The sequence below is a fragment of the Rhizopus delemar genome, genomic scaffold (genome assembly GCF_000149305.1).
Source record: "Rhizopus delemar RA 99-880 supercont3.12 genomic scaffold, whole genome shotgun sequence".
NCBI lineage: Eukaryota > Fungi > Mucoromycota > Mucoromycetes > Mucorales > Rhizopodaceae > Rhizopus > Rhizopus delemar.
In genome coordinates this window covers 453002-473468 of record NW_027137838.1, presented here as the reverse complement: position 1 = coordinate 473468, position 20467 = coordinate 453002, and the positions used below count along the sequence as shown (strand labels likewise).

Here is a 20467-nt window from a genome sequence, read left to right as displayed (position 1 = left end):
TTTTTCCGTTTCTGAATTTGTAGTAGAAAAGGAAACTTGGGGGAGAGTGGGAAACATTTTCATTTAATTTGGGCTTGTTTCTCAATTCAACAAAAGTTTTTAGCCCGGGATATTATTAAAGAAAACTTGCCTTTTTTTTTTTTTGGGAAAAAAAAATGAGCGTCAAAAACTCTTGATTTGGGATGTTTGTGTTTGTTTTGTGTCTTTCAGACAGATTTATTTGATGTGCAAGAGGTTTATTCAATAACCGTTCAGTGACGTGTATCTAAATAAGGAGAATATTTTAGAAGAACATGGTTATGCAATTGGGGACAAAGCCCAACGACAGCTCAAGGTTTACCAGCAGTTAAACATTCAGTTATTTGTTACGATAGTGCTATAAAAATCGAAGGTCATTACTATATTTATTAAAAATGAAGACGAAAAAAGATCCGTCTATAACAGGGCTCGGATCTCATTAGTTCTTTTGTCGGTGTATAACGATGGTCTTGCCTTCGTTTCAATTGCTATTAGTATTGCAAAGTATTCTCCAATTGCTGTTTCCGGCAAAAATACAGGATAATAGTAATATTAACCAAACGATATGTTTCGATGTTTATTGCAGGGAACTCAGTCTTTGTTTTATGGAGTTGCTTGAATCAAGATACCTCTGATGTTTATAAGGATGCCATATATGAATTTGGCAGCGCTAGTTACTCGATTGTTCTTCTATTTTGTTTCCTCTGTAAATAAATGAATTATAGTTAAACATCCTTTCTTCCCATCAAGAATAATATTCATTCTTGCTGAAAACTTGCTGTAAGATGGACATTCAGCATGTAGGCGCGACGCGTTGTTACACTGCTTTTTTTTTTTCTGAGCCTCGGAACTAATCTCTTTTGGTTAGCGAATGACCGAGGTTACACCAACGACTGAACACCAGACATGCTCCCGTTCCATTGAAATTCTTATGGTCCTCATGTCTCTAAAGCAACTGTCTTTTTTTTATACAAAAATAGTAAATGCTTTACCCAGTATTAGGTCTTTCTGAAATCATTTTCACCCTGTCTTTATTGGCAAGATGATTATAATAGCCCCTCCAGAATAAATGCTCTTTTTTTGCTGAGTAGCAAGCGTTTATGTTGATTATATTCTTTCGTGTTTAGTAAAATGGCTTTTGGTGGTAAAAATACCAGACATCTAATGTTTACATAAAAATTATCTGGGATTTTTTGGTGTATCGTCGGTGTTTCCATTGAAGCTTTATCAACTTGTGTATGTAAACATTAGGTTTACGCTGTACATTAAATTATCAATCCTGTTTCTTTTTGTCTGTAAGACCTTTTTTTTTTTTTTGAAGAAGCGCCAATTTAGAGCTCTGCATACACCAATATTTAAGGTTGACCCCTTTTATTTTATTGAAGATTGAAACCATGCATACTTGCCATCGTATACTGCTCTCTATAGCACTGTATTAATTAAAGTGACACTTTTCTAGAGAAAACCAAGTTTTCACTACAAGGTACGTGTATACAATAGTCATGAAATTCGATTTAATCTAATTTACTATAAACTTCAAACACCCATGATTAATTACTCGGTTTGACTTCATTATCACCATCTCTTTTCTCTTTTTTATATGAGATTCATATATTCTAGCGCGAATAGATGTCAGTGATACCTCATGAAGTTATTGCGCTAGAGATAACACCTGAGATGCCTTAACAAATGGTACAGTTGCTTTAATAATCCAATTCGATGGCATTTTTAGCGGGACTTTTTGAACTGCGCTAATCTGTGTATTCACACTTAGCCATTAGATGTACCAGTCTTTTTCTTTTGACATCATCTTCATTCTCAATATCTTGGAATGCTCAAATAATCCCCTTTTATAAAGCACATGCTCTTCTAACCTCAATTTATCTATAGTCATCCACTTTTAACTATATTCATGCTAAGGTAATCATTGACAGCATACCTGGCTCGTTGGTGTTTTATATAAACAATGGCCGTTCACCACATGAAATGATATATATTTGGAGCTGTAGTAGCCAGTCTAAATGTACTTCACTTTCGCCTAAAATAAAGATTTTACTTGAGTACATCTACTTCATGCTTTACATACATGTCATCAACTACTATATCACATGTAGCAAATACTTGTATACGATTTTAATTATACAGTTCATCATCAACTTTTATTTCTCTTTTACGTGATGATCTTCAGTATACATATCAGATTTTTACTTATATGTATGCTTTTCGGTTTTTGGTATTTGTAATACAAGCATTCTTTAGCATATAAAAATGATCGTTTTTTTTTTGAGTTTTTGCTTTAAAGTATGAAGCTTACAAACGGTAGTTCGAGAATGACTCGTTTCCAAAAGTATACTCAAACAACTCAAGGATGAGGTTGTAGAGAGTTATGTATTTTAATAACTTCCTTATGATTTGTAGTAATGCTTAAGTGACCTTAAAGATGAACGTCAGGTGTAATGCTATAACACGGGATTATTTCGAGACGTATATCCTATAAAAGATATTTGCTACTATAAGTTATAGTCTAATTCCATTGGTTGTGTGTGGTTGCATAGATGCTATAAGCTTGCTTCTAGTCTAACAAAAATTAATCCTGTATATTTTTTTGCATTTCGTCTACGTGTTTTAAGAAACAAGAAATAGATGTGATCACAAGTATAAAAGATACTAAACAGGATGTAAATTGTTGCCTTGCTGGCTCTATGACACCAGATCTGCTCCAAGTCATTGATATCTGGCTTATAGGTGTACAAATTCAGAAAACTGGAGATAAACAAAAAGGTACATGCTATCAAATACTCAATACCAAAAGTTTTTTTTATTTAAATCCTTGAATCAACCAAGGTGATGCATGAGATATTTGTAGTTAATAAAGTTGAAAAATAAAAGAAACTAGCACTTACAGACTTAGTGAATGAGTCTCTGTGTAATCTCTTATTAGACTTCAAGACGAGAGAGAGAATCCATTTAATCAAACTGCGTATTTATATAGGAAATGCAATTCTTCAGGAACCAAAGTGAATTCAAGATCAATTATAGTATTGAGCTTGATGAACAATATAAAAAATTCTACATGGTTAATATTGGAAAAAAAGTTTTAAAGATTATGTAATAATATTATGTATTCAGTACTTATTGTTTTTTATACAAGATTTGAGTAATATCATATAAGCGATAAATACTTAATAAAGTAAATACGACAATTATGTTATCTAGTAAAAATAAAAGACCACAAAGTTCAATGAGACTGAAAAAAAAAGCATATTTATATTTAATATCATCGTATCCGGTAATTATATCCTTTTCAAGGTACTTTTGTTAACTATAACTGTAGATCTAGTATGAATAAATTTTAACATGAAGCTCTGTTCCTGATTACGCAAATGGACTGTTCATAATTATTTCTGAGTGCCATTTACTGTTCATTTATGTGTCATGACATCAGGAGGTATGTTAAAACAACCTGTACTAAGTTAAAGTAGCAGAATTAGTTATGAACAAAGGATAGAAAAAAATAGTGTAATAAATCTTCGTAAAAAATCTATTGCTCTGATATCTTATAAATTGAATATGAATCATGTTTAAATTATGTCAGGATACGACAGCAACACATACTCTAGTAACTTATTGATATTTGCTTTTGCCTTTTTGATTAATGTTTTATTGAAGTTGTACAATAATTTGCTGATATACGCCGTTTCTACTGTTTATTACAAAATTGGATTAAATTGTTGTATGCTTACTGCCTTCAATATATACTTTGATTACCTGATTCTTTTTCGATTTTTAGCTTAAATAAACAGCTTCATATGGTATTCAACAACCTGGATCATGATCGATAGTGATTGCTGAATTACCATCACAGAAAGCTTATACTCATTACCATCCTATCAACATGAAAGGGAAAGACACAAATGGTTACGAATTTTGGCGATGGTCCATGATTTATCGAACTTTAAGTAAAAGCAGGAATTAAAAATAAGAAAAGCATGGAAAACAGAACATAAATAAAATAAAACTGAGACAGTAATAAGGAAAAAGGTCTAATGTTCATCATTGCTTATAAATAATACCGTCAAGTTGCACCAATCTGTATATTTTTACTTCATATCTTTATTACATGAAGAAGATAGGAGCAATTCGGCCTGTTTTGTTCACAAAAATAGAAATGGAGATTTCAATAGGACCCAAAATTATATATGGCCTTATTTAATAATATATGCCTAGAGTTTATATACTTTTCACAGTGCAGATATTAATATACGTACTATGCGGATGTTGAAATGCTCTCAGTATTATGCAGATGGTTAAATATTACATGCTATTATGTAGATCGTTACATAATTTAATATAAGCACTTGCTTCTCAATTATCAGTCTATTTTGGTGGATATACATACATGTTAATAAGTCTACATTTCCATATCCTCACACTATTAATCGTTAGTAATGCTTGATTGCTATGCAATGATTATCTTTGGAGCACAACACGATCTATTTCAAGAGAAAATTCACTTGTGCTAAATAGTCATACGTTCCTTAAAGCCTGGCACCTTGTACACGACTCGTTATTTAGCTAGAATTTCTTCGTAAACACTCGTAATCCTTTCTTGTCTTCTCTTTATTCGTAGCTTATATTTCTTGAGGTAAATATCCCGACAGCTTTTGCCCAACATTCAAACAAGTTAAATATACTTATTGTACACTAATATAAGCACTGTGGCAATATTACCATTAAAGCTTAAACTTTCATACATTAACACATTATGTTATGTAATTCATATGTAACATTCTACTAAAAAAGAAAATAAAGAGGGCATTCGATCAAATTACCATAAATGTTCTCTATTTTGGTTTACAACGGCATTTGCATTTAAAATTCTATTTTTTCAGATAGGCGTAAGATGGTATATAGAAGGATGAGAGGCAAATTACCCTAGTGAATTGGTCAAGTTCTTTCTGCTGGATTAGTCTCTCGTCTGGCGGCACTAATTCCAAGCTCCATGATCGCTTTGTCTTTGTTTGTTCGTGAATTTAAGCCCTGTTATTAACAAATGGTTCTTATGACGACCAGCTAAAAAGGTGGCATTCAAGTAAAATCCTCATACACAAAAAAGTATATGGAAGGATGCATGATTTGTTATGTGCATTGTATGAATTAGCAAAAAGACGTCACAATAACAGGAAAACTCAAATTGTAGTACAAATAATGTCATAGACACGTATCCTTTCTTTTTTTTTTTAGTTTTATTTATTCTCTTCTCTTCTCTTTTTAATAGCTAAAAAAAATATGGTCCTTATTACATCTGATATGAATATTTCGAATGCCTTAAAGAAGGCAGAGATCATGCCAAACAGTAAATATTTATTTGCACCGAGTTCTCTCTTTTAATTTTGGTTCAAATTTTAGTTGTTCCAGAGGGGTTTTCTCCTTTAACTTTATTAGATATCAAGTACTCTAGTGGAGAAGACGTTGCTCTTGGAAATTTTATAAAGCCTTCTGATTCCGCCGAAGCACCCAAGGTTAATTTTATTGCTCCTGATAAAGATTCTCAGTACACTCTTTTAATGGTAACATGAATCTTAGTTGCTTTTTTTGCAGTAAAGCATAAGTTTTTACTCATCTACATCAATAGGTTGATCCTGATGCGCCATCAAAAGAAAATCCAAAGTTATCACCCTACCGCCATTGGGTTGTTGTCAACATTCCTAGTATGTACACAAAAAGATGAATAAAAGCTGTGGTGTGATGATTAACCTTGTATCACCATAGGTTCTACTGATTTTGCTGCTGCTAGCCAAATGGCCTCTTACATTGGCCCTGCCCCTCCACCAAATACGCACGACCACCGGTATATCTTCTTACTTTACAAGCAGCCTGCAAAATACTCAAACTTCCAAGCATTATCTGAAGAACCTAGCAAATTCGATTACAAGGCTTTTGTTCAAAACAACAAACTTGAACTTGTTTCTGTTAACTTTTTCATCTCAAGAAATGAAAATAACTAAAAACAAAATAAACATCAAATCATAAACTGCTTTTTAACCATGTAACCGCATCTTACTACATATCTTTTTTTTTTTTTTTGTTTTTATGTTTTAAACAAAGCTGAACAAGTATCGATCTACTTTTTATATACTATGTTGTAACAAATTCAAAGCTTTTTTTTTTATCAATTATAAAAATTATTTGTGCCAACAATTTACCTATTGCAACTCAAAAACCATCTTCTTCTGTAGTACTGAGTTGGTGCTTTTATAATGCACGAAAATGGTTGTTGTATAATGGTAACTTAAGAAAAAGTAGAAACAAAAATAAAGAAACAGTTTGTGTACTTTTCGAGTCTGATCTTTATTTCAGTTTAAGTTTAAAGTAAAAATTATTCTAATAGAAGGCAGGTATTTATATCTTATTGAGTGAGTGGCTTGATATCTTTTATTGTAAGCATTCTTCTAGTCTTCAGGTACTTTAGCAAGTGTCATCTCTAATTATGATTATGAAAACTTTTCATTTGTTCTTTTGTATGTCCGTCATAGATTATCTTTTATTCTGGAAATTCCTCACTGATTTGAATAACGTTATTTTACGCGTTATTTCAATTATGTGAAAGATTAGCAATATTCCTGACATTGGATTGGATTTGGTTATTTTAGTTGATACTTCTTCTTATCAAAGAACTCTCATGAATACAATACATATTCTAAAAGAACATGTTTAATTGGAATTGATTGTATGATCTTATTTAAATAAACTTGAATTTATTTTATTTTAATTATGATCTTGTATGAAGACTTATATTAATTAATGTCAACTACAATCAGTTACTGTTCTACAACACTCTGGACTAAATCTTTACAAATGAGTTTGAATAAGAATATAACCTGATAATTGGTAACTGCCCTGAATAATATGCTTCAGTTTCTATCTAGATATACAGTAAATTATAGATCTGAATGCTATGCTTCCACTATAAAGTACATCAAGAAGATCAAGAAGATCGGCGGCAATGAAAAGATGTAAAAATGAACCTTTTTCTATTTAGCGCGGATACGGAGATATGTTTCCTTGCGAAGATAAAGCTGAAAGCGTCTCTGAAGATGTTGTGCAAGGTGATGTTGAGAAGGGAGGCATATTGAGAGGAAAACGGTGACTGTACTTGAAATCAATCATCCCCTATGAGCCAAATATAAACCACATTGAAGTACTTGTTGTAGAACAACGTCTGATCACAACGGACATTGAATAATCACAGCTAAAAGAAGTATATTAAAATTGATAAAAGATAATAATTTAAATCTTTATTAAGTAAAATATACTCTTCTTCTTTTTATATAAAACTATCACTATTAGATTCATTCTACAAAGTAAGCATGAACACTAAATAAGTCATGATCTTTACTATTCATCATTTCTGTAAATGAATAATAATGGATCAGGTACCTAGTCAACTTTGATCTGACTGGAGGCATTTCATATAAATATATCTTTCCTCTCAATGAAGACGGGACAATTCTCCCAGATCAGTTAAAGAACAATAAGATCTATAAAAACAACGAATTAAAAATTTTCATAATCGATTCAGTGATCATTATTCAATCAAACATGTCAATTATTGGATCTACGCTCATAACTACTCATTTACCCGCCAATTGATAGAAGAATATAAATAGTAGACTTTGTAATGTTTTCTTTTTAACAATCAAGATTGTCTTAAATAAAGTTCAGTCTCAAAAAGTATTCTTTTGGTTTTATTGCTATTTTGATAATTACCTTGCCAGAACATAACAATATATGCCTAGAGTTTATATACTTTTCACAGCGCAGATATTAATATACGTACTATGCGGATGTTGAAATGCTCTCAGTATTATGCAGATGGTTAAATGTTACATGCTATTATGTAGATCGTTACATAATTTAATATAAGCACTTGCTTCTCAATTATCAGTCTATTTTGGTGGATATACATACATGTTAATAAGTCTACATTTCCATATCCTCACACTATTAATCGTTAGTAATGCTTGATTGCTATGCAATGATTATCTTTGGAGCACAACAACCTCAACTGCCTTGGACGGACCATCAGGATGAGAGAACGAAGAAGATGACTGATGTCGTCGTTTGAGTTGCTTTACTTTTAAGATGGCTTTGGTAACGTCAGACTCGAGAGACTTGCAGGTCGCTTAGCTCAGGCTAAAGATTTGTTTTATTTAAAAGAAGATATATTGCAGGCGATTAAGAAGTCATTGTTGCATCTTCAAGTACAAGAAAAAGAATAAATACAAAAAAAGGAGCCTGAGAAACAGAAAAAACTCCAAAAAAAAGACAAAGATTGTGGTATTTACACATGTAATAAAGTAATAATATAAGTTACTACGAACAATGGTCCTCCGAATTAGGAATATCGGACATTGTATTACGCCACTTCAAATAAAATCCCGATTCACTCCAGAATATTCTAATAAGTTCCTGGATCAGGATTAATAATTACTTCTTGATAAGAAGATGTTAAACTATGCCAATCATGTAAATAACTCATTGTCTAATATCGATTAATAATCAATAGTCATATACTGTAAATATTAATATTTAGCCGTGATTAGAAAAGTATAAATACCCTCATATTTTTAACTTGAATAAAGAACAATCTACTTTGAGTCTCACTTATTTTTACATTTGTTGATTGACTTAGTACTTTTTATATTATAAAACCTCAAATATCACAAAGATAAAAGATGAGATATGCTGCTTACTTCCACAACTTAGCTGACCTACTGTCACAACCCAACGGCAAGGAACTTTGATGGCTTTACTTCCGTGGGGGATCAGTAGGAGACAGACAAAGAAGGGTTTCAGTCAGAGCGAGCAGAAGAGCGAGAATACCATGAGGCACCAGGAGAAGAGTCAATAGGATAATACCTATCAGGGCGACAGAGACGTTGAATATGCCAGAGCATCGGTAACAGAGAAGACCACCAAGGAGGACAGCAAGCTGAGCGACCAAGGGGCAGCGCAGAAAGAGCATAGTCAATGGGGTAGGACCCCGGAGGACAGCGAGGAAGGTCTGACCAGAGGAACGATGGTATAAGGTCGCATTCTAAAAAGTGGCTGATGTATCTATTATTCATGACTCGATATAAAAACAGTATTAATAAGCTACATGTAAAATATATGCAATAGATAGGCTACAGGTTAATTCGGATAATCTTCATTAAGGATAAGATGCTGCGTAATTGCACGGTTAAACTACAGTAGCGGACAAAACTGGTGCACAAAAATGAAAATAAGTATTGCATCTCCGCCATATGTCTGCGACTTTTGTGGCATATACCATCTGAAAAGCAGTCTAAAATATACATTATGATATGTAAACGGGAACTGTGTCGGACATCCCTCAGGCATAACGTCATTTTTAGTGATTTTTTGAATATTTCAATTTTCGCCAAAAATATAGTACTTGTCTAGCCTTCCTTCAATTTTCCTCATATCTCTCCCGTTTGCTATCAGATTTCACAGTATATTAGTGAGCTTTAGTAGCTCTTGAGAAATACATAAACCCATGCTTATTTTGTATTTCCCATTGAATTCCCCCTTTTGTTTTTACCCTATTCACTATAACAAAGTACTTGCCTTATATGCTTAAGAAAATAAGCAACTGTAAACGCAAAGCTCTGAGATTTCGAATACACTTAGTTCGTATGGCAGCGGATCTTTTTAGGGTAACAAGAATTTCCAAATAGACAATCAACATGATAAGAAAGGAAGAAAAGAACATCAAGGCTTGTGACCGTGGTAGTCGACCAGTCGTAGTCAGCAAAATAACTAATGCAATCATCCGCCTAAAGCTTCGACAAGGACCTTTACGCACAGCTTCTGACGCTCAGCTCTTTTTGAGGTCGTTAGGATACAGTATTAGCAAGCTGTCAGTCAGAAGGCACTGTAGGAAGCTAGATTTTGAGTCTGGAACTAAGGAATCGAAGATTTTCATTAGCTGTATAAGCCAGAAAAAGCGATGAAAGTGATATCACGACAAACCATCGCATACTATAGAGGGCTGGAAGTCCATCATATTTAGCAATGAAAAAAACATGAACGTTATGAGTGCAGATAGTATACACTAATATTGAAAGCAAGTCGAGCAACCTTAGCGATCTTTTTATGGTGATCAAACAATGAAGCATGCTGGCTGCTCTGTTACATTTTAAGGCTGTATTAGATATTGAGGACCAGGATATTTGTGTCAAGTATACGATGCTATAATAAAGTCATTGGTATACACATGTATTTTGCTTACTACATACCACAAAAGCCTAGGGTATAATGGTCTAAAATATCGTAATCTCTCGTTTCAGCATGACAATGACACAAAGCACAAGCCAAGGCATGCCTCAAACTCAATATTTGATAACAGGGCTTCTGTGCTAAGGCATTAGTCGCAACTAATCCCGGCCTAATTTTTCTTAAGCATACTCGGTGGCAATTGAAGGCAAAGCTATGACGATACGATACTAGACCAAAAAGGATAGATGATCTTTGGAAAAGAATAGTTAAAGAGCTGGGCTCTTTTATTGAAAATGATATACACGCATACTACTAGCATATGCCAAGAAGAATATTCGATGATATCAAGAGGTGAGATGATTATACAAAGTCTTAGATTTTAGCCAATATTGCGGTTTTTAGAAAATATAGATTTTTATAAATAAAAAGCATGCTCTTCGCTCAGTTTTAACAATGTCATGCTAGGAATACACGTAAATTACAATGGCTAGTATATCTTCCTTCTAATATAGTTTCATAGCTATTGCAATCACCATGAGCAAGTAATGGTAGTTAAAAGCTGAAAAAAAGTTTTGTGCACCAGTTTTGTCTGTTATGTTCTGGTAAAGTAAAAGAAATAACAAAGATAAACCAAAAGAATACTTTTTGAGACTGAACTTTATTTAAGACAATCTTGATTGTTAAAAAGAAAACATTACAAAGTCTACTATTTATATTCTTCTATCAATTGGCGGGTAAATGAGTAGTTATGAGCGTAGATCCAATAATTGACATGTTTGATTGAATAATGATCACTGAATCGATTATGAAAATTTTTAATTCGTTGTTTTTATAGATCTTATTGTTCTTTAACTGATCTGGGAGAATTGTCCCGTCTTCATTGAGAGGAAAGATATATTTATATGAAATGCCTCCAGTCAGATCAAAGTTGACTAGGTACCTGATCCATTATTATTCATTTACAGAAATGATGAATAGTAAAGATCATGACTTATTTAGTGTTCATGCTTACTTTGTAGAATGAATCTAATAGTGATAGTTTTATATAAAAAGAAGAAGAGTATATTTTACTTAATAAAGATTTAAATTATTATCTTTTATCAATTTTAATATACTTCTTTTAGCTGTGATTATTCAATGTCCGTTATGATCAGACTCTGTTCTACAACATTGTCCACTACTGTATATTAAATCCAGGAACTAAATCACAGTCAGCCGCAGTCAATCATATACGAGTATTCTATGACAAATATAACAATGGGAGAACACGTAACCCTTATCTATTTGTCATCGGCTATATCATACTCATTAATTATTAATCCATGACATGAAATATCATCCGTGTATGAAAAGTATAAATAGAGTACAATTTTCTTATTAAATAAAACAATCTCTTTATCGAGTCTCGTCCTCTCTTGTTCCTTTTTATTCTTGGATAAATCAGTGGCGACGAGAGCGACGATCGCGTCCACAAGGACAATCTTCGGGCTTACCTGGAAGCCAGCCAAGACGCCAACGGACCAAGAGAGAGCGTTCTGCACGGGTTGCAGGAACATAAAGAATGGGATCAACCACCAGAGCAGGGAGACATGCGCGTAAGAGAACCTGGGTAGTGGAGGTGACAAGAGTGATGACTTGACGCTCACGATACTGGCGGAAGAAGGTCTTGAGCCGAGTATCGGAGGACGGACGAGGAGAAGGCAGAGCCAGAAAGAGCGGATTTTTTTCGAGATGAATCTTGATTCGAGATACTGGCAAAGTTGTGGACAGCAGAGACAGCAGACAAGAGCCAGGAAGTGAGCGAGCACGGAGACAGTATCGAATTATAAGCACATCTATACGATGACGCATACAGTAGGTGGAAAAATGGTCCGGATGTTTTTATAATATTCACAAATATTACTGTATCTTTACCAAATCTCAATCAAATTAAACGAAACAAACATTATTTTGAAGAGAAAACATGACTTTATTTGTAGTAAAAATTTGATACGTCATACGAAATTTCAAAGAGAGCCACAGGAGATCCAACATTTGAGCAACATCCGGACCATTTTTCAGGGTGCCCCATAGAATTTTAATTTCCCAGATTGTTCAATGCTGCAGACTCAGAAGCCGTCACTTTTGCTTTAGATGATTAATAATACATTACATTCATATTAATAATAAAAAAAAAACTATAAATATCTATATTTTTTTGCTGATTTAGCATACTTTCTTCTTCTTTCGTTATTATTGCTGTTTTATATAAACATGGTTCGCTCTTTGCCTTTGGATGTACAAAATAACATCAAGTCCTTACTCAAATCTGGTCATCCTTACTCATCAATCATAGAACGAGTGCCTGGAGTCAAGAAAAGCACCATCAGTGACTATAAGCGAAGATGGTTTCCAAACATGAGGCCCCTTAACTCAGGCCGTAAGTCCGAAATTACAGCTACTACCAAGACCTACATCAGACGGTCAGTCATAACAGGTAAATTAAAGACCGGGAAGGATGTACAACGATATTTATGTGATATTGGATGCGTAATTGGCTACTCTGCTTGCTTAAAACTTTTAAAATCGATGGGATTCCAGGCCCGTATCAAGAAGCACAAGCCGTTTTTAAAGGCTATTCATATGAAAAAGCGACTTGCATGGGCCAACACCCACAAGGATTGGACAAAAGACGATTGGCGTCGTATGATATTCTCAGACGAGACTAAGGTAAACGTTTGGGGATCAGACGGTGTGAAGTACTACTGGAAGAGACCAGATGACAAGCTTCGATTCCACCATCTTGACTCGACAGTAAAAGGAGATGGAGGCAACGTTATGATATGGGGATGTATTACATACGATGGTCCTGGGTATGCTTGTCGTATTTATGATGGAACAATGAAGAAAGAGGATTATGTACATACAGTGGCTACCAAAACCGTTCGCACAAAACGTATTTTTTCCTTTCTGAATCTTTTGTGACCTATTGCGCATAAAAGATACCATATCTAATACATATTTCCTAAGAGTACAAACTCATGGCTTTCTGATGAAGTATAAAATGTCACCCTATGCACACCCTAACTCGTACTACGGAGAATCAAAACTCAAAGGCACATTCGAACGGTTTTGGGGCCACATATTTTAAAAGCGAAATGAATTAAAATAAGTTTATTTAATATCCAATATACAAGCCATCAGCCTCAATAACTGCACGACATCGATCGGGCATACTTTTAATAAACCTTTGGCATTCTTCAGCCGTGATTTGGTACCAAGTGTGTCCTATACGATCCCATAGCTCATGTATACCACATGGAGGGCAGTCATAATTTTTAAACAGCCGTCTTTTAAGTAATTGCCACATGTTTTCAATTGGGTTCAAGTCCGGTGATTGTGGTGGCCATTTCATTACATAAAACTCTTGCTCATTTAGCCATTTTGATACGACTTTAGCTGTATGTTTGGGGTCGTTGTCCTGCATAAAGATAAATTTACTCGTAGATTTTCCACTTTCTTCCATATACCAGGCCAAAGACTTCATCAAGTCATCTTGTAAAACCTCCAAATAAACGTCCTTTGTCATGTTCTTGCCCACATCCACAATATAGCCTGGACCGTACCAGCTAATGCAGCTCCATACCATTATAGAGCCTCCTCCATGCTTCACTGTCTCACAAACCTGGTGCTTTTTTAACGGTTGGCCTGGCACTTTCCATGCATAAGACTTCCCGTCGGACCCAAAACGGTTGACTTTGGTTTCGTCAGACCATATGACGTTCATCCAATCGTTTACTGTCCAGTCAATGTGCTGACGAGCCCATTGGAGCCTCTTCTTTCTATTTCTTTCATTAATTAAAGGTTTCTTTGTGTTTTGCCAAATATGAAATAGAAGACAAAAACTACAAAAAGACGATAGTTGTGAAACTAAAGATTATATATGACTTTATTAATAAAAATATTGAGGGTATTTATACTTTTTGAATGTCTGGGTCTTTACCGCTATTTCAATTGATCGGTTAAAAGAATGATATGGAATATAAGGAAGGATAGTGGATAATCAATAGCCGCTGTCTACTTGACGAATCAAGGGACAATGAAGTAATTAAACTATTGATCTAACGATAATTATAGAATAGGATTGAACTGCCGTTGTTGTAATCAGGTTCCGATATAGTCTTTTAGAACGCTGGTAGGACAACAGGGCAAGATTGGCTATTGCAGAATTCTCACGTTTATTAATAGAGATCTGGTTAGACTATAATTCTGTAGTATCCAAGTTTATCCATGAATGTTCACTTTATTAGTTGTGTGGATACATCAAGCATGGTGGTGGTGGTATCATGTTGTGGGGCTGTATAACCAGTGAGGGACCCGGGTATGCATGTCAGGTATATCATGGCACCATGAATTCAGAGGTATACCAAGAAATCCTTGATACAAGCCTTAAAGACACGCTCGGGTACTATGGCCTAGATTGGAAATCATCCATTTTTCAACATGACAACGACCCAAAACACCGATCAAAGTCTACAAAACAGTATATGGAAGATAACAGTATGTGTTATATTGATGACTGGCCATTCCAAAGTCCTGATTTGAATCCAATCGAGCATATATTGTATCATCTTAAGCTGAAGCTAAGTATGTACTAGAATACAGTAAAAAGCATGCACGAACTATGGCAGAGAGTGGAAAAGGAATGGAATTCCTTTACAAAAGATCAGTGCTTAAAGTATATTGACAGTATGCCAGAAAGAATACAAGCTGTCATTGCTGAAAAGGGCCGATCAACTAGATATCAATAAAGTCAAAATACCTCTGTGATATTTGAGGTTTTATAATATAAAAAGTATTAAGTCAATAAACAAATGTAAAAATAAGTGAGACTCAAAGTAGATTGTCCTTTATTCAAGTTAAAAATATGAGGGTATTTATACTTTTCTAATCACGGCTAAATATTAATATTTACAGTATATGACTATTGATTATTAATCGATACTAGACGATGAGTTATTTACAGTAGTTACAAAAACTATTGCAACTGTTTTGTTCACAAAAATAAGAATGGAGATTTCAATAGGACCCAAAATTATATATGATTTTATTTAATAATATATGTCCAGAGTTTATATACTTTTCACAGTGTAGATATTAATATATGTACTATGCGGATGGCTAAATGCACACAGCCTTATGCAGATGGCTAAATGTTATATTCTATTATGCAGATCTTTATATAATTTAATATAAGCACTTGCTCCTCATTCACCAGTCTATTTTGGTAGATATACATACATATTAATAAAACTACATTTCCATATACTCACACTATCAATTGTTAATAATGCTTGATTGCTATACAATGATTATCTTTGGAGCACAACAGCAACGATTTGCAATTTTCAGATAAATCGCTTCTCAGTTCATGTGAAATCCAGGTATCACGCTGTATTCCCCACAGTGCATAAACTGGCCTCCGCTCTTTAATATACTAGATTATCAAATATTATGGAAACAAAATGATGGATGTACGCGATTTCAAGTTCCGCTTTTTTGAAACTTTCTTTATTTGAAAACTGGATCGCACCATTTGAGTTGCAAAATTCTCTATATTCCTAGGGCTAACCTTGTTCATTTTGATTTATGCCAACTACCCTGGGAGTATGCTTTGAGATCGTTATTCAAACAGCTTCAAGTTCGTTCAATTTAATTCATCTTTCTATTGTTTATGTATTCACGTCTTATACGTATCATCTGCTAACGCCCACACCCTACAGCAAGCAAGTCAACATTAGATTAGCTGTTTTTGAAAGTAGATCGTGCACAGAAATTATAGAGACTTTTGGAATACATTCATCAATAGTAGACCGTTATGTAAAGAAGTTTTTAAAGAGTGGTACAGCATGCAAAGGCGTCCATCCTGTGGTTCCTCCTGTATTAACTAGAAAGTACATCGAATTATTGGTGCTCAAAGGAGATAGACAGACAGCTAGAGGCGTGTTACTCAGGCTAATGGAGCTGGGACTCTCTATGTCTTCTACCACTGCAGTAAACATCCTGAAAAAAAAGAATGTCCATGCAAAGCTACAGAAAAAGCAACTACTTTTAACAATTAAGTATATTTAAAATAGCTTGGCGTAGGCAAAAGGATATAAGGATTGGATTGTTGATCGATGAAGACAGGCAGTATTCTACAATGAAACAAAATCTAGTATTTGGGGCACCGATGGCGTCAAATACTATTGGACAAGAGCTAGCAACATATTGCAACCATATCACCTCGACCTTACACTGAAGCATGGCGGGCCTCATTTAACCTTATGGGTACGCATATCTTTATGAGGCTCTGGATATGCATATCAAGCTTCCGGTTAGATATTGAATTTGGAAGTACATCAACATATTGCTGGCATAAACTACCTGTATACATCGAAGTGCTTCAAATGGCACAAAACACAGATTTACTTTCGACGGGACATTGGGCCTAAACATACATCTCGATCGACAACTATATAATGAAAAGAACATAGGGTACACTATATTAATACTGCTTATCACAAATCCCAAATTTAAAAGCTGTGGAGCACGTATGGCATCAACTTATGTTGCTACTGAGTGCATTTAAGACACATGCGACAAGTTTGGATCGTTAGTGACAAATATTATACGTAAAATGAAATATATTTAACAGATATATTTGCCAAAGGCATCTCAACAACATGCTAGCAAGAATAGATGCAGCTATTAAAGCAAGTGGTGTCATACACGTTTTGAAGTCAAATAATGCAATTAATGAAATATGGCTATTTTTAAAAATGTGACATTAATTCGTCAATATCTCCATGATTAGCAAAGGAAAGCGATAAGCCGTGATGTCTCGTAAGAGCCAAGATGCAGTTTTACAAATGACTATAATTTCACATTGATATGTCGAATCGTTGGAGAGATGCTGGTCTCCGTGCGAGATTTGAACTCGCGTTGCAATAGTTTTTGTAACTACTGTATGTGATTGGCATAGTTTAACATCTTATCAAGAAGTAATTATTAATCCTGATCCAGGAACTTATTAGAATATTCTGGAGTGGATCGGGATTTTATTTGAAGTGGTGTAATACAATGTCCGATATTCCTAATTTGGAGGACCATTGTTCGTAGTAACTTACATTATTACTTTATTACATGTGTAAATACCACACTTGTTTAGTGTGCTGGCACATTGGGTGAACAATGCGTCCAGAGATCGTCTTCTTGATGTATCCTGTGAGGGTAGAAAATAATGGGTAAGAAAAATAATGTCGGCCAATTGTGACTTCCTTTCATTCAATTCCCGATGCGGTGAAGCTGATTATTTTCCTTTCCTCTTATTTTCTTTACATTTTCTTGAATAACGTCCGTTAGAATTATCCAACCACACCGAAAAGCATACCATTCGAATCGCCATGAAAAGGAGCATCGTTTGAATACAAAATCAGCTTTAAAGATCAAAAAGGAATCAAAGGCGACTCCCGACCAAAATACTTCTTCGTCAAAGATGATAATGTACTAATGGAGAAGATATACTTTTTGAAGGACTTGTATAAGACGGTAAAGATATATCCACTGAAGCTGCCTATTTGATTTTCTATTAATTCACTTCAATTCGAACGAGAACCTAGGCCGACTGAAAAAACCTACTTCGAGCGATTGGTACCAGAATAATAAGAGAAACACCAAATAGATAAAGGCAAGTGTACGTATAAGAGCGAGTGAATAAACAAAGATTGAAGGGAACCTTGATTATTCAAAAGAAAGAATAAAAAATAAAGTAAAAAAAATAGGTCGATTTTTCGATACTTTATTCAATAACAATTTACAAGACTTTATATACTTTTGCAAATGCATAAAGTATTATCAGAGAATCAGTAGCATTAACAAAAAACAAACAGATCAGGACATGGTCGAGGGTAACTGATGATAAGGAAAGAAAACGTCAAACGGAAGAGAGAAAACAAAACATATGATCTGAGCGAATGTCATCGGAAGAAGCACCCAATATATATCGAACCACCCAGCTAAACCTAGAACCTCACCGACGAAAAAGGAAAGTGCACCCCAACTGTATATGGCCATCAATTCACTTGAGCTCCGCCAGCAAGTTGCAGATCACCTGATCAACCCAGGGGTCCTCCTTCAGTTGGTGTTGACTATACCCGTTCTCCACTATAGACCATTCAGCCAATCATATTTCCCGTAGCGCTTCGCATAAACATATATCCGAACCGAGTTGAGTTTATCAACTAGATTTACCAGTCACCTATCAAAGTGAGACAATTGGTACTTAGGTGTTATAATATTACTGTTTACGATATGTATTGTTGTTCTACTGCCGCACGTAGTGATTGATTTGAATATAGCAATAATTCCACCAATTCCTTCTGAGTATATTATTGTAGTATATTCGTCAAAAATAATCTCTTCCTTCAGATTAAGTCAACAAACTTCTTCACGAGTATTAATAGAATAAACGTAGTAATTAGGGATTGTTCAGTTAAAATATACAATAAAGATTATACAGTAGCTTACAAAATTGTACAAGTGTTTTGCATTTTTTGCTTCTGTAAGATTTATCGATACCAAAACGATAAATAAGCTACAGCATGTTCTACATCATTCGAAAGTATAGCTTCTTGGCTTTCTTTTGGTACTATTCAGTCGGCAATAACGTCATTTTGGATGGAGCTATGGCCGTTTACAAATACCGACTACACTTGTACAATTTTGGAACCGCTTCAAATATTTCAATATCAGCTTATAATCTTGCTCGTCACAGAGTGTAAGCCACCAAAAAAGATTTTTTTTTATTCTTCAATGCTCAAAGTATATTTTTCTTTCTTTTTCTGCGATTTTTCTTACACCTACAGGAACTAACTGCTATATAAAAGTGTACCAACGTCCAATATGCAACCTATCAGTGAAGATCTCCGTAATCGTTGTTAAGGATACATAAGATTATAGTCACTTTATTTTAGTAAAAGGAATCTCATATGATCCTAAATAATATGTTGACATAACTTGGAATCATTTATAACATTATTCCCAACACAGATCAATAAAAGACTTTGATTAGATTTTTATATTAGGCTTTATTCATATTAACTTCACACAGTCAAATGTATGGCGTGGTTGTAATATAGTTTATTGATGATATGAGCATGTTGAATAAGGAATGACAATTACTTACCGGATCATCATTAAGTCATGTAAACATTTATCCTAACTGAGATATTATTATTAGCCATAATATCCAATCACGGAACTAGAGGATTTTATATTCATCCGTACCGTCTCCTAAATAGTCCTACATCCAGAGTTATCTGAAACCATCCCAATAGCATAATTGACAATACAAGCTAGGAACAGGCTAAACTAATAATTAGAAATAGTAATCATCTATTCTGTCGAATTGATCATAAATCTGTCCTAATTCTTTATCCGTATCATGTCTATAAATACTCTCACTTTTTACATGTAGAATTTATCATATTCAATCTTAGTTATCTTAACTTAATAAAGAGATACCAAGTTCTAACAGTATTTCTTTATCTTTGTTGTTATACTACTTTTACCTAAAACCCCCCTTTCCTAAACAATCGTATCATCAGCTGCTTAAAAAACGGATACTCTATATCAAAAACAGTGAAAACAACTGGAGCAAGCCGTGGAACTGTTCAGAACGTTCGAAAAACAATAAAAAACGAAGTAAACAGCATTAAAGCAGGTCGCCCCAAGTTACTCAGCAACAGGGATGATCAGTATTTAGTCCGATTAGTAACAGTTAAAGGTCAAGAGAATGCAGTAGAAGCCAGAAACACACTCGAAAATGACTTGCAAAAGGTTGTATCAGCCCAAACAGTGCGAAGACCGTTGCGTAGGTCTGGTTTAACCTCTTTTGTTAAGCCTCAAAAACCATTTCTCAGTGAAGTAAACAGACGAAAGCGATTGGACTGGGCTCTTAATCACGTTGACTGGACCATAGAAAACTGGAAACGCGTGATTTGGTCTGATGAGACTAAAGTAAATCGTTTTGGATCGGATGGTAAGGTTTATGCATGGAAGCAACCAAATGAGAAGCTTAAAAGAAGGCATGTAAAGCAAACCGTAAAACATGGTGGAGGATCACTTATGGTTTGAAGCTGTATTA

At 34.4% G+C, this 20467-nt stretch overlaps 7 protein-coding genes across 7 annotated transcripts; 4 read left to right on the top strand and 3 right to left on the bottom strand.

Annotated features, from left to right (window-relative positions):
* Positions 1-5307: 5307 nt before the first annotated feature.
* RO3G_13460 (uncharacterized protein) lies at positions 5308-6026 on the top strand (the record flags this gene model as incomplete). The annotated part of the gene is made up of 4 exons (XM_067668044.1): positions 5308-5374; positions 5464-5588; positions 5654-5729; positions 5791-6026. 4 exons carry the CDS (start codon positions 5308-5310, stop codon positions 6024-6026), a joined length of 504 nt encoding a protein of 167 aa, XP_067524145.1.
* A 2847-nt stretch (positions 6027-8873) lies between these two features.
* On the bottom strand, positions 8874-9431 carry RO3G_13459 (uncharacterized protein; the record flags this gene model as incomplete). Its single annotated transcript, XM_067668043.1, has 2 exons — positions 8874-9177; positions 9379-9431. 2 exons carry the CDS (start codon positions 9429-9431, stop codon positions 8874-8876), a joined length of 357 nt encoding a protein of 118 aa, XP_067524144.1.
* Positions 9432-11742: 2311 nt separating this feature from the next.
* On the bottom strand, positions 11743-12153 carry RO3G_13458 (uncharacterized protein; the record flags this gene model as incomplete). Its single annotated transcript, XM_067668042.1, has 1 exon — positions 11743-12153. One exon carries the CDS (start codon positions 12151-12153, stop codon positions 11743-11745), a length of 411 nt encoding a protein of 136 aa, XP_067524143.1.
* A 402-nt stretch (positions 12154-12555) lies between these two features.
* RO3G_13457 (uncharacterized protein) lies at positions 12556-13266 on the top strand (the record flags this gene model as incomplete). Its single annotated transcript, XM_067668041.1, has 1 exon — positions 12556-13266. The coding sequence occupies one exon, from the start codon at positions 12556-12558 to the stop codon at positions 13264-13266; it is 711 nt and encodes a 236-aa protein (XP_067524142.1).
* A 193-nt stretch (positions 13267-13459) lies between these two features.
* Positions 13460-13930, bottom strand: RO3G_13456 (uncharacterized protein; the record flags this gene model as incomplete). The annotated part of the gene is made up of 2 exons (XM_067668040.1): positions 13460-13740; positions 13783-13930. 2 exons carry the CDS (start codon positions 13928-13930, stop codon positions 13460-13462), a joined length of 429 nt encoding a protein of 142 aa, XP_067524141.1.
* Positions 13931-17403: 3473 nt separating this feature from the next.
* On the top strand, positions 17404-17747 carry RO3G_13455 (uncharacterized protein; the record flags this gene model as incomplete). Its single annotated transcript, XM_067668039.1, has 3 exons — positions 17404-17441; positions 17492-17553; positions 17686-17747. 3 exons carry the CDS (start codon positions 17404-17406, stop codon positions 17745-17747), a joined length of 162 nt encoding a protein of 53 aa, XP_067524140.1.
* Positions 17748-18923: 1176 nt separating this feature from the next.
* RO3G_13454 (uncharacterized protein) lies at positions 18924-19263 on the top strand (the record flags this gene model as incomplete). Its single annotated transcript, XM_067668038.1, has 2 exons — positions 18924-19099; positions 19209-19263. 2 exons carry the CDS (start codon positions 18924-18926, stop codon positions 19261-19263), a joined length of 231 nt encoding a protein of 76 aa, XP_067524139.1.
* Positions 19264-20467: the final 1204 nt, after the last annotated feature.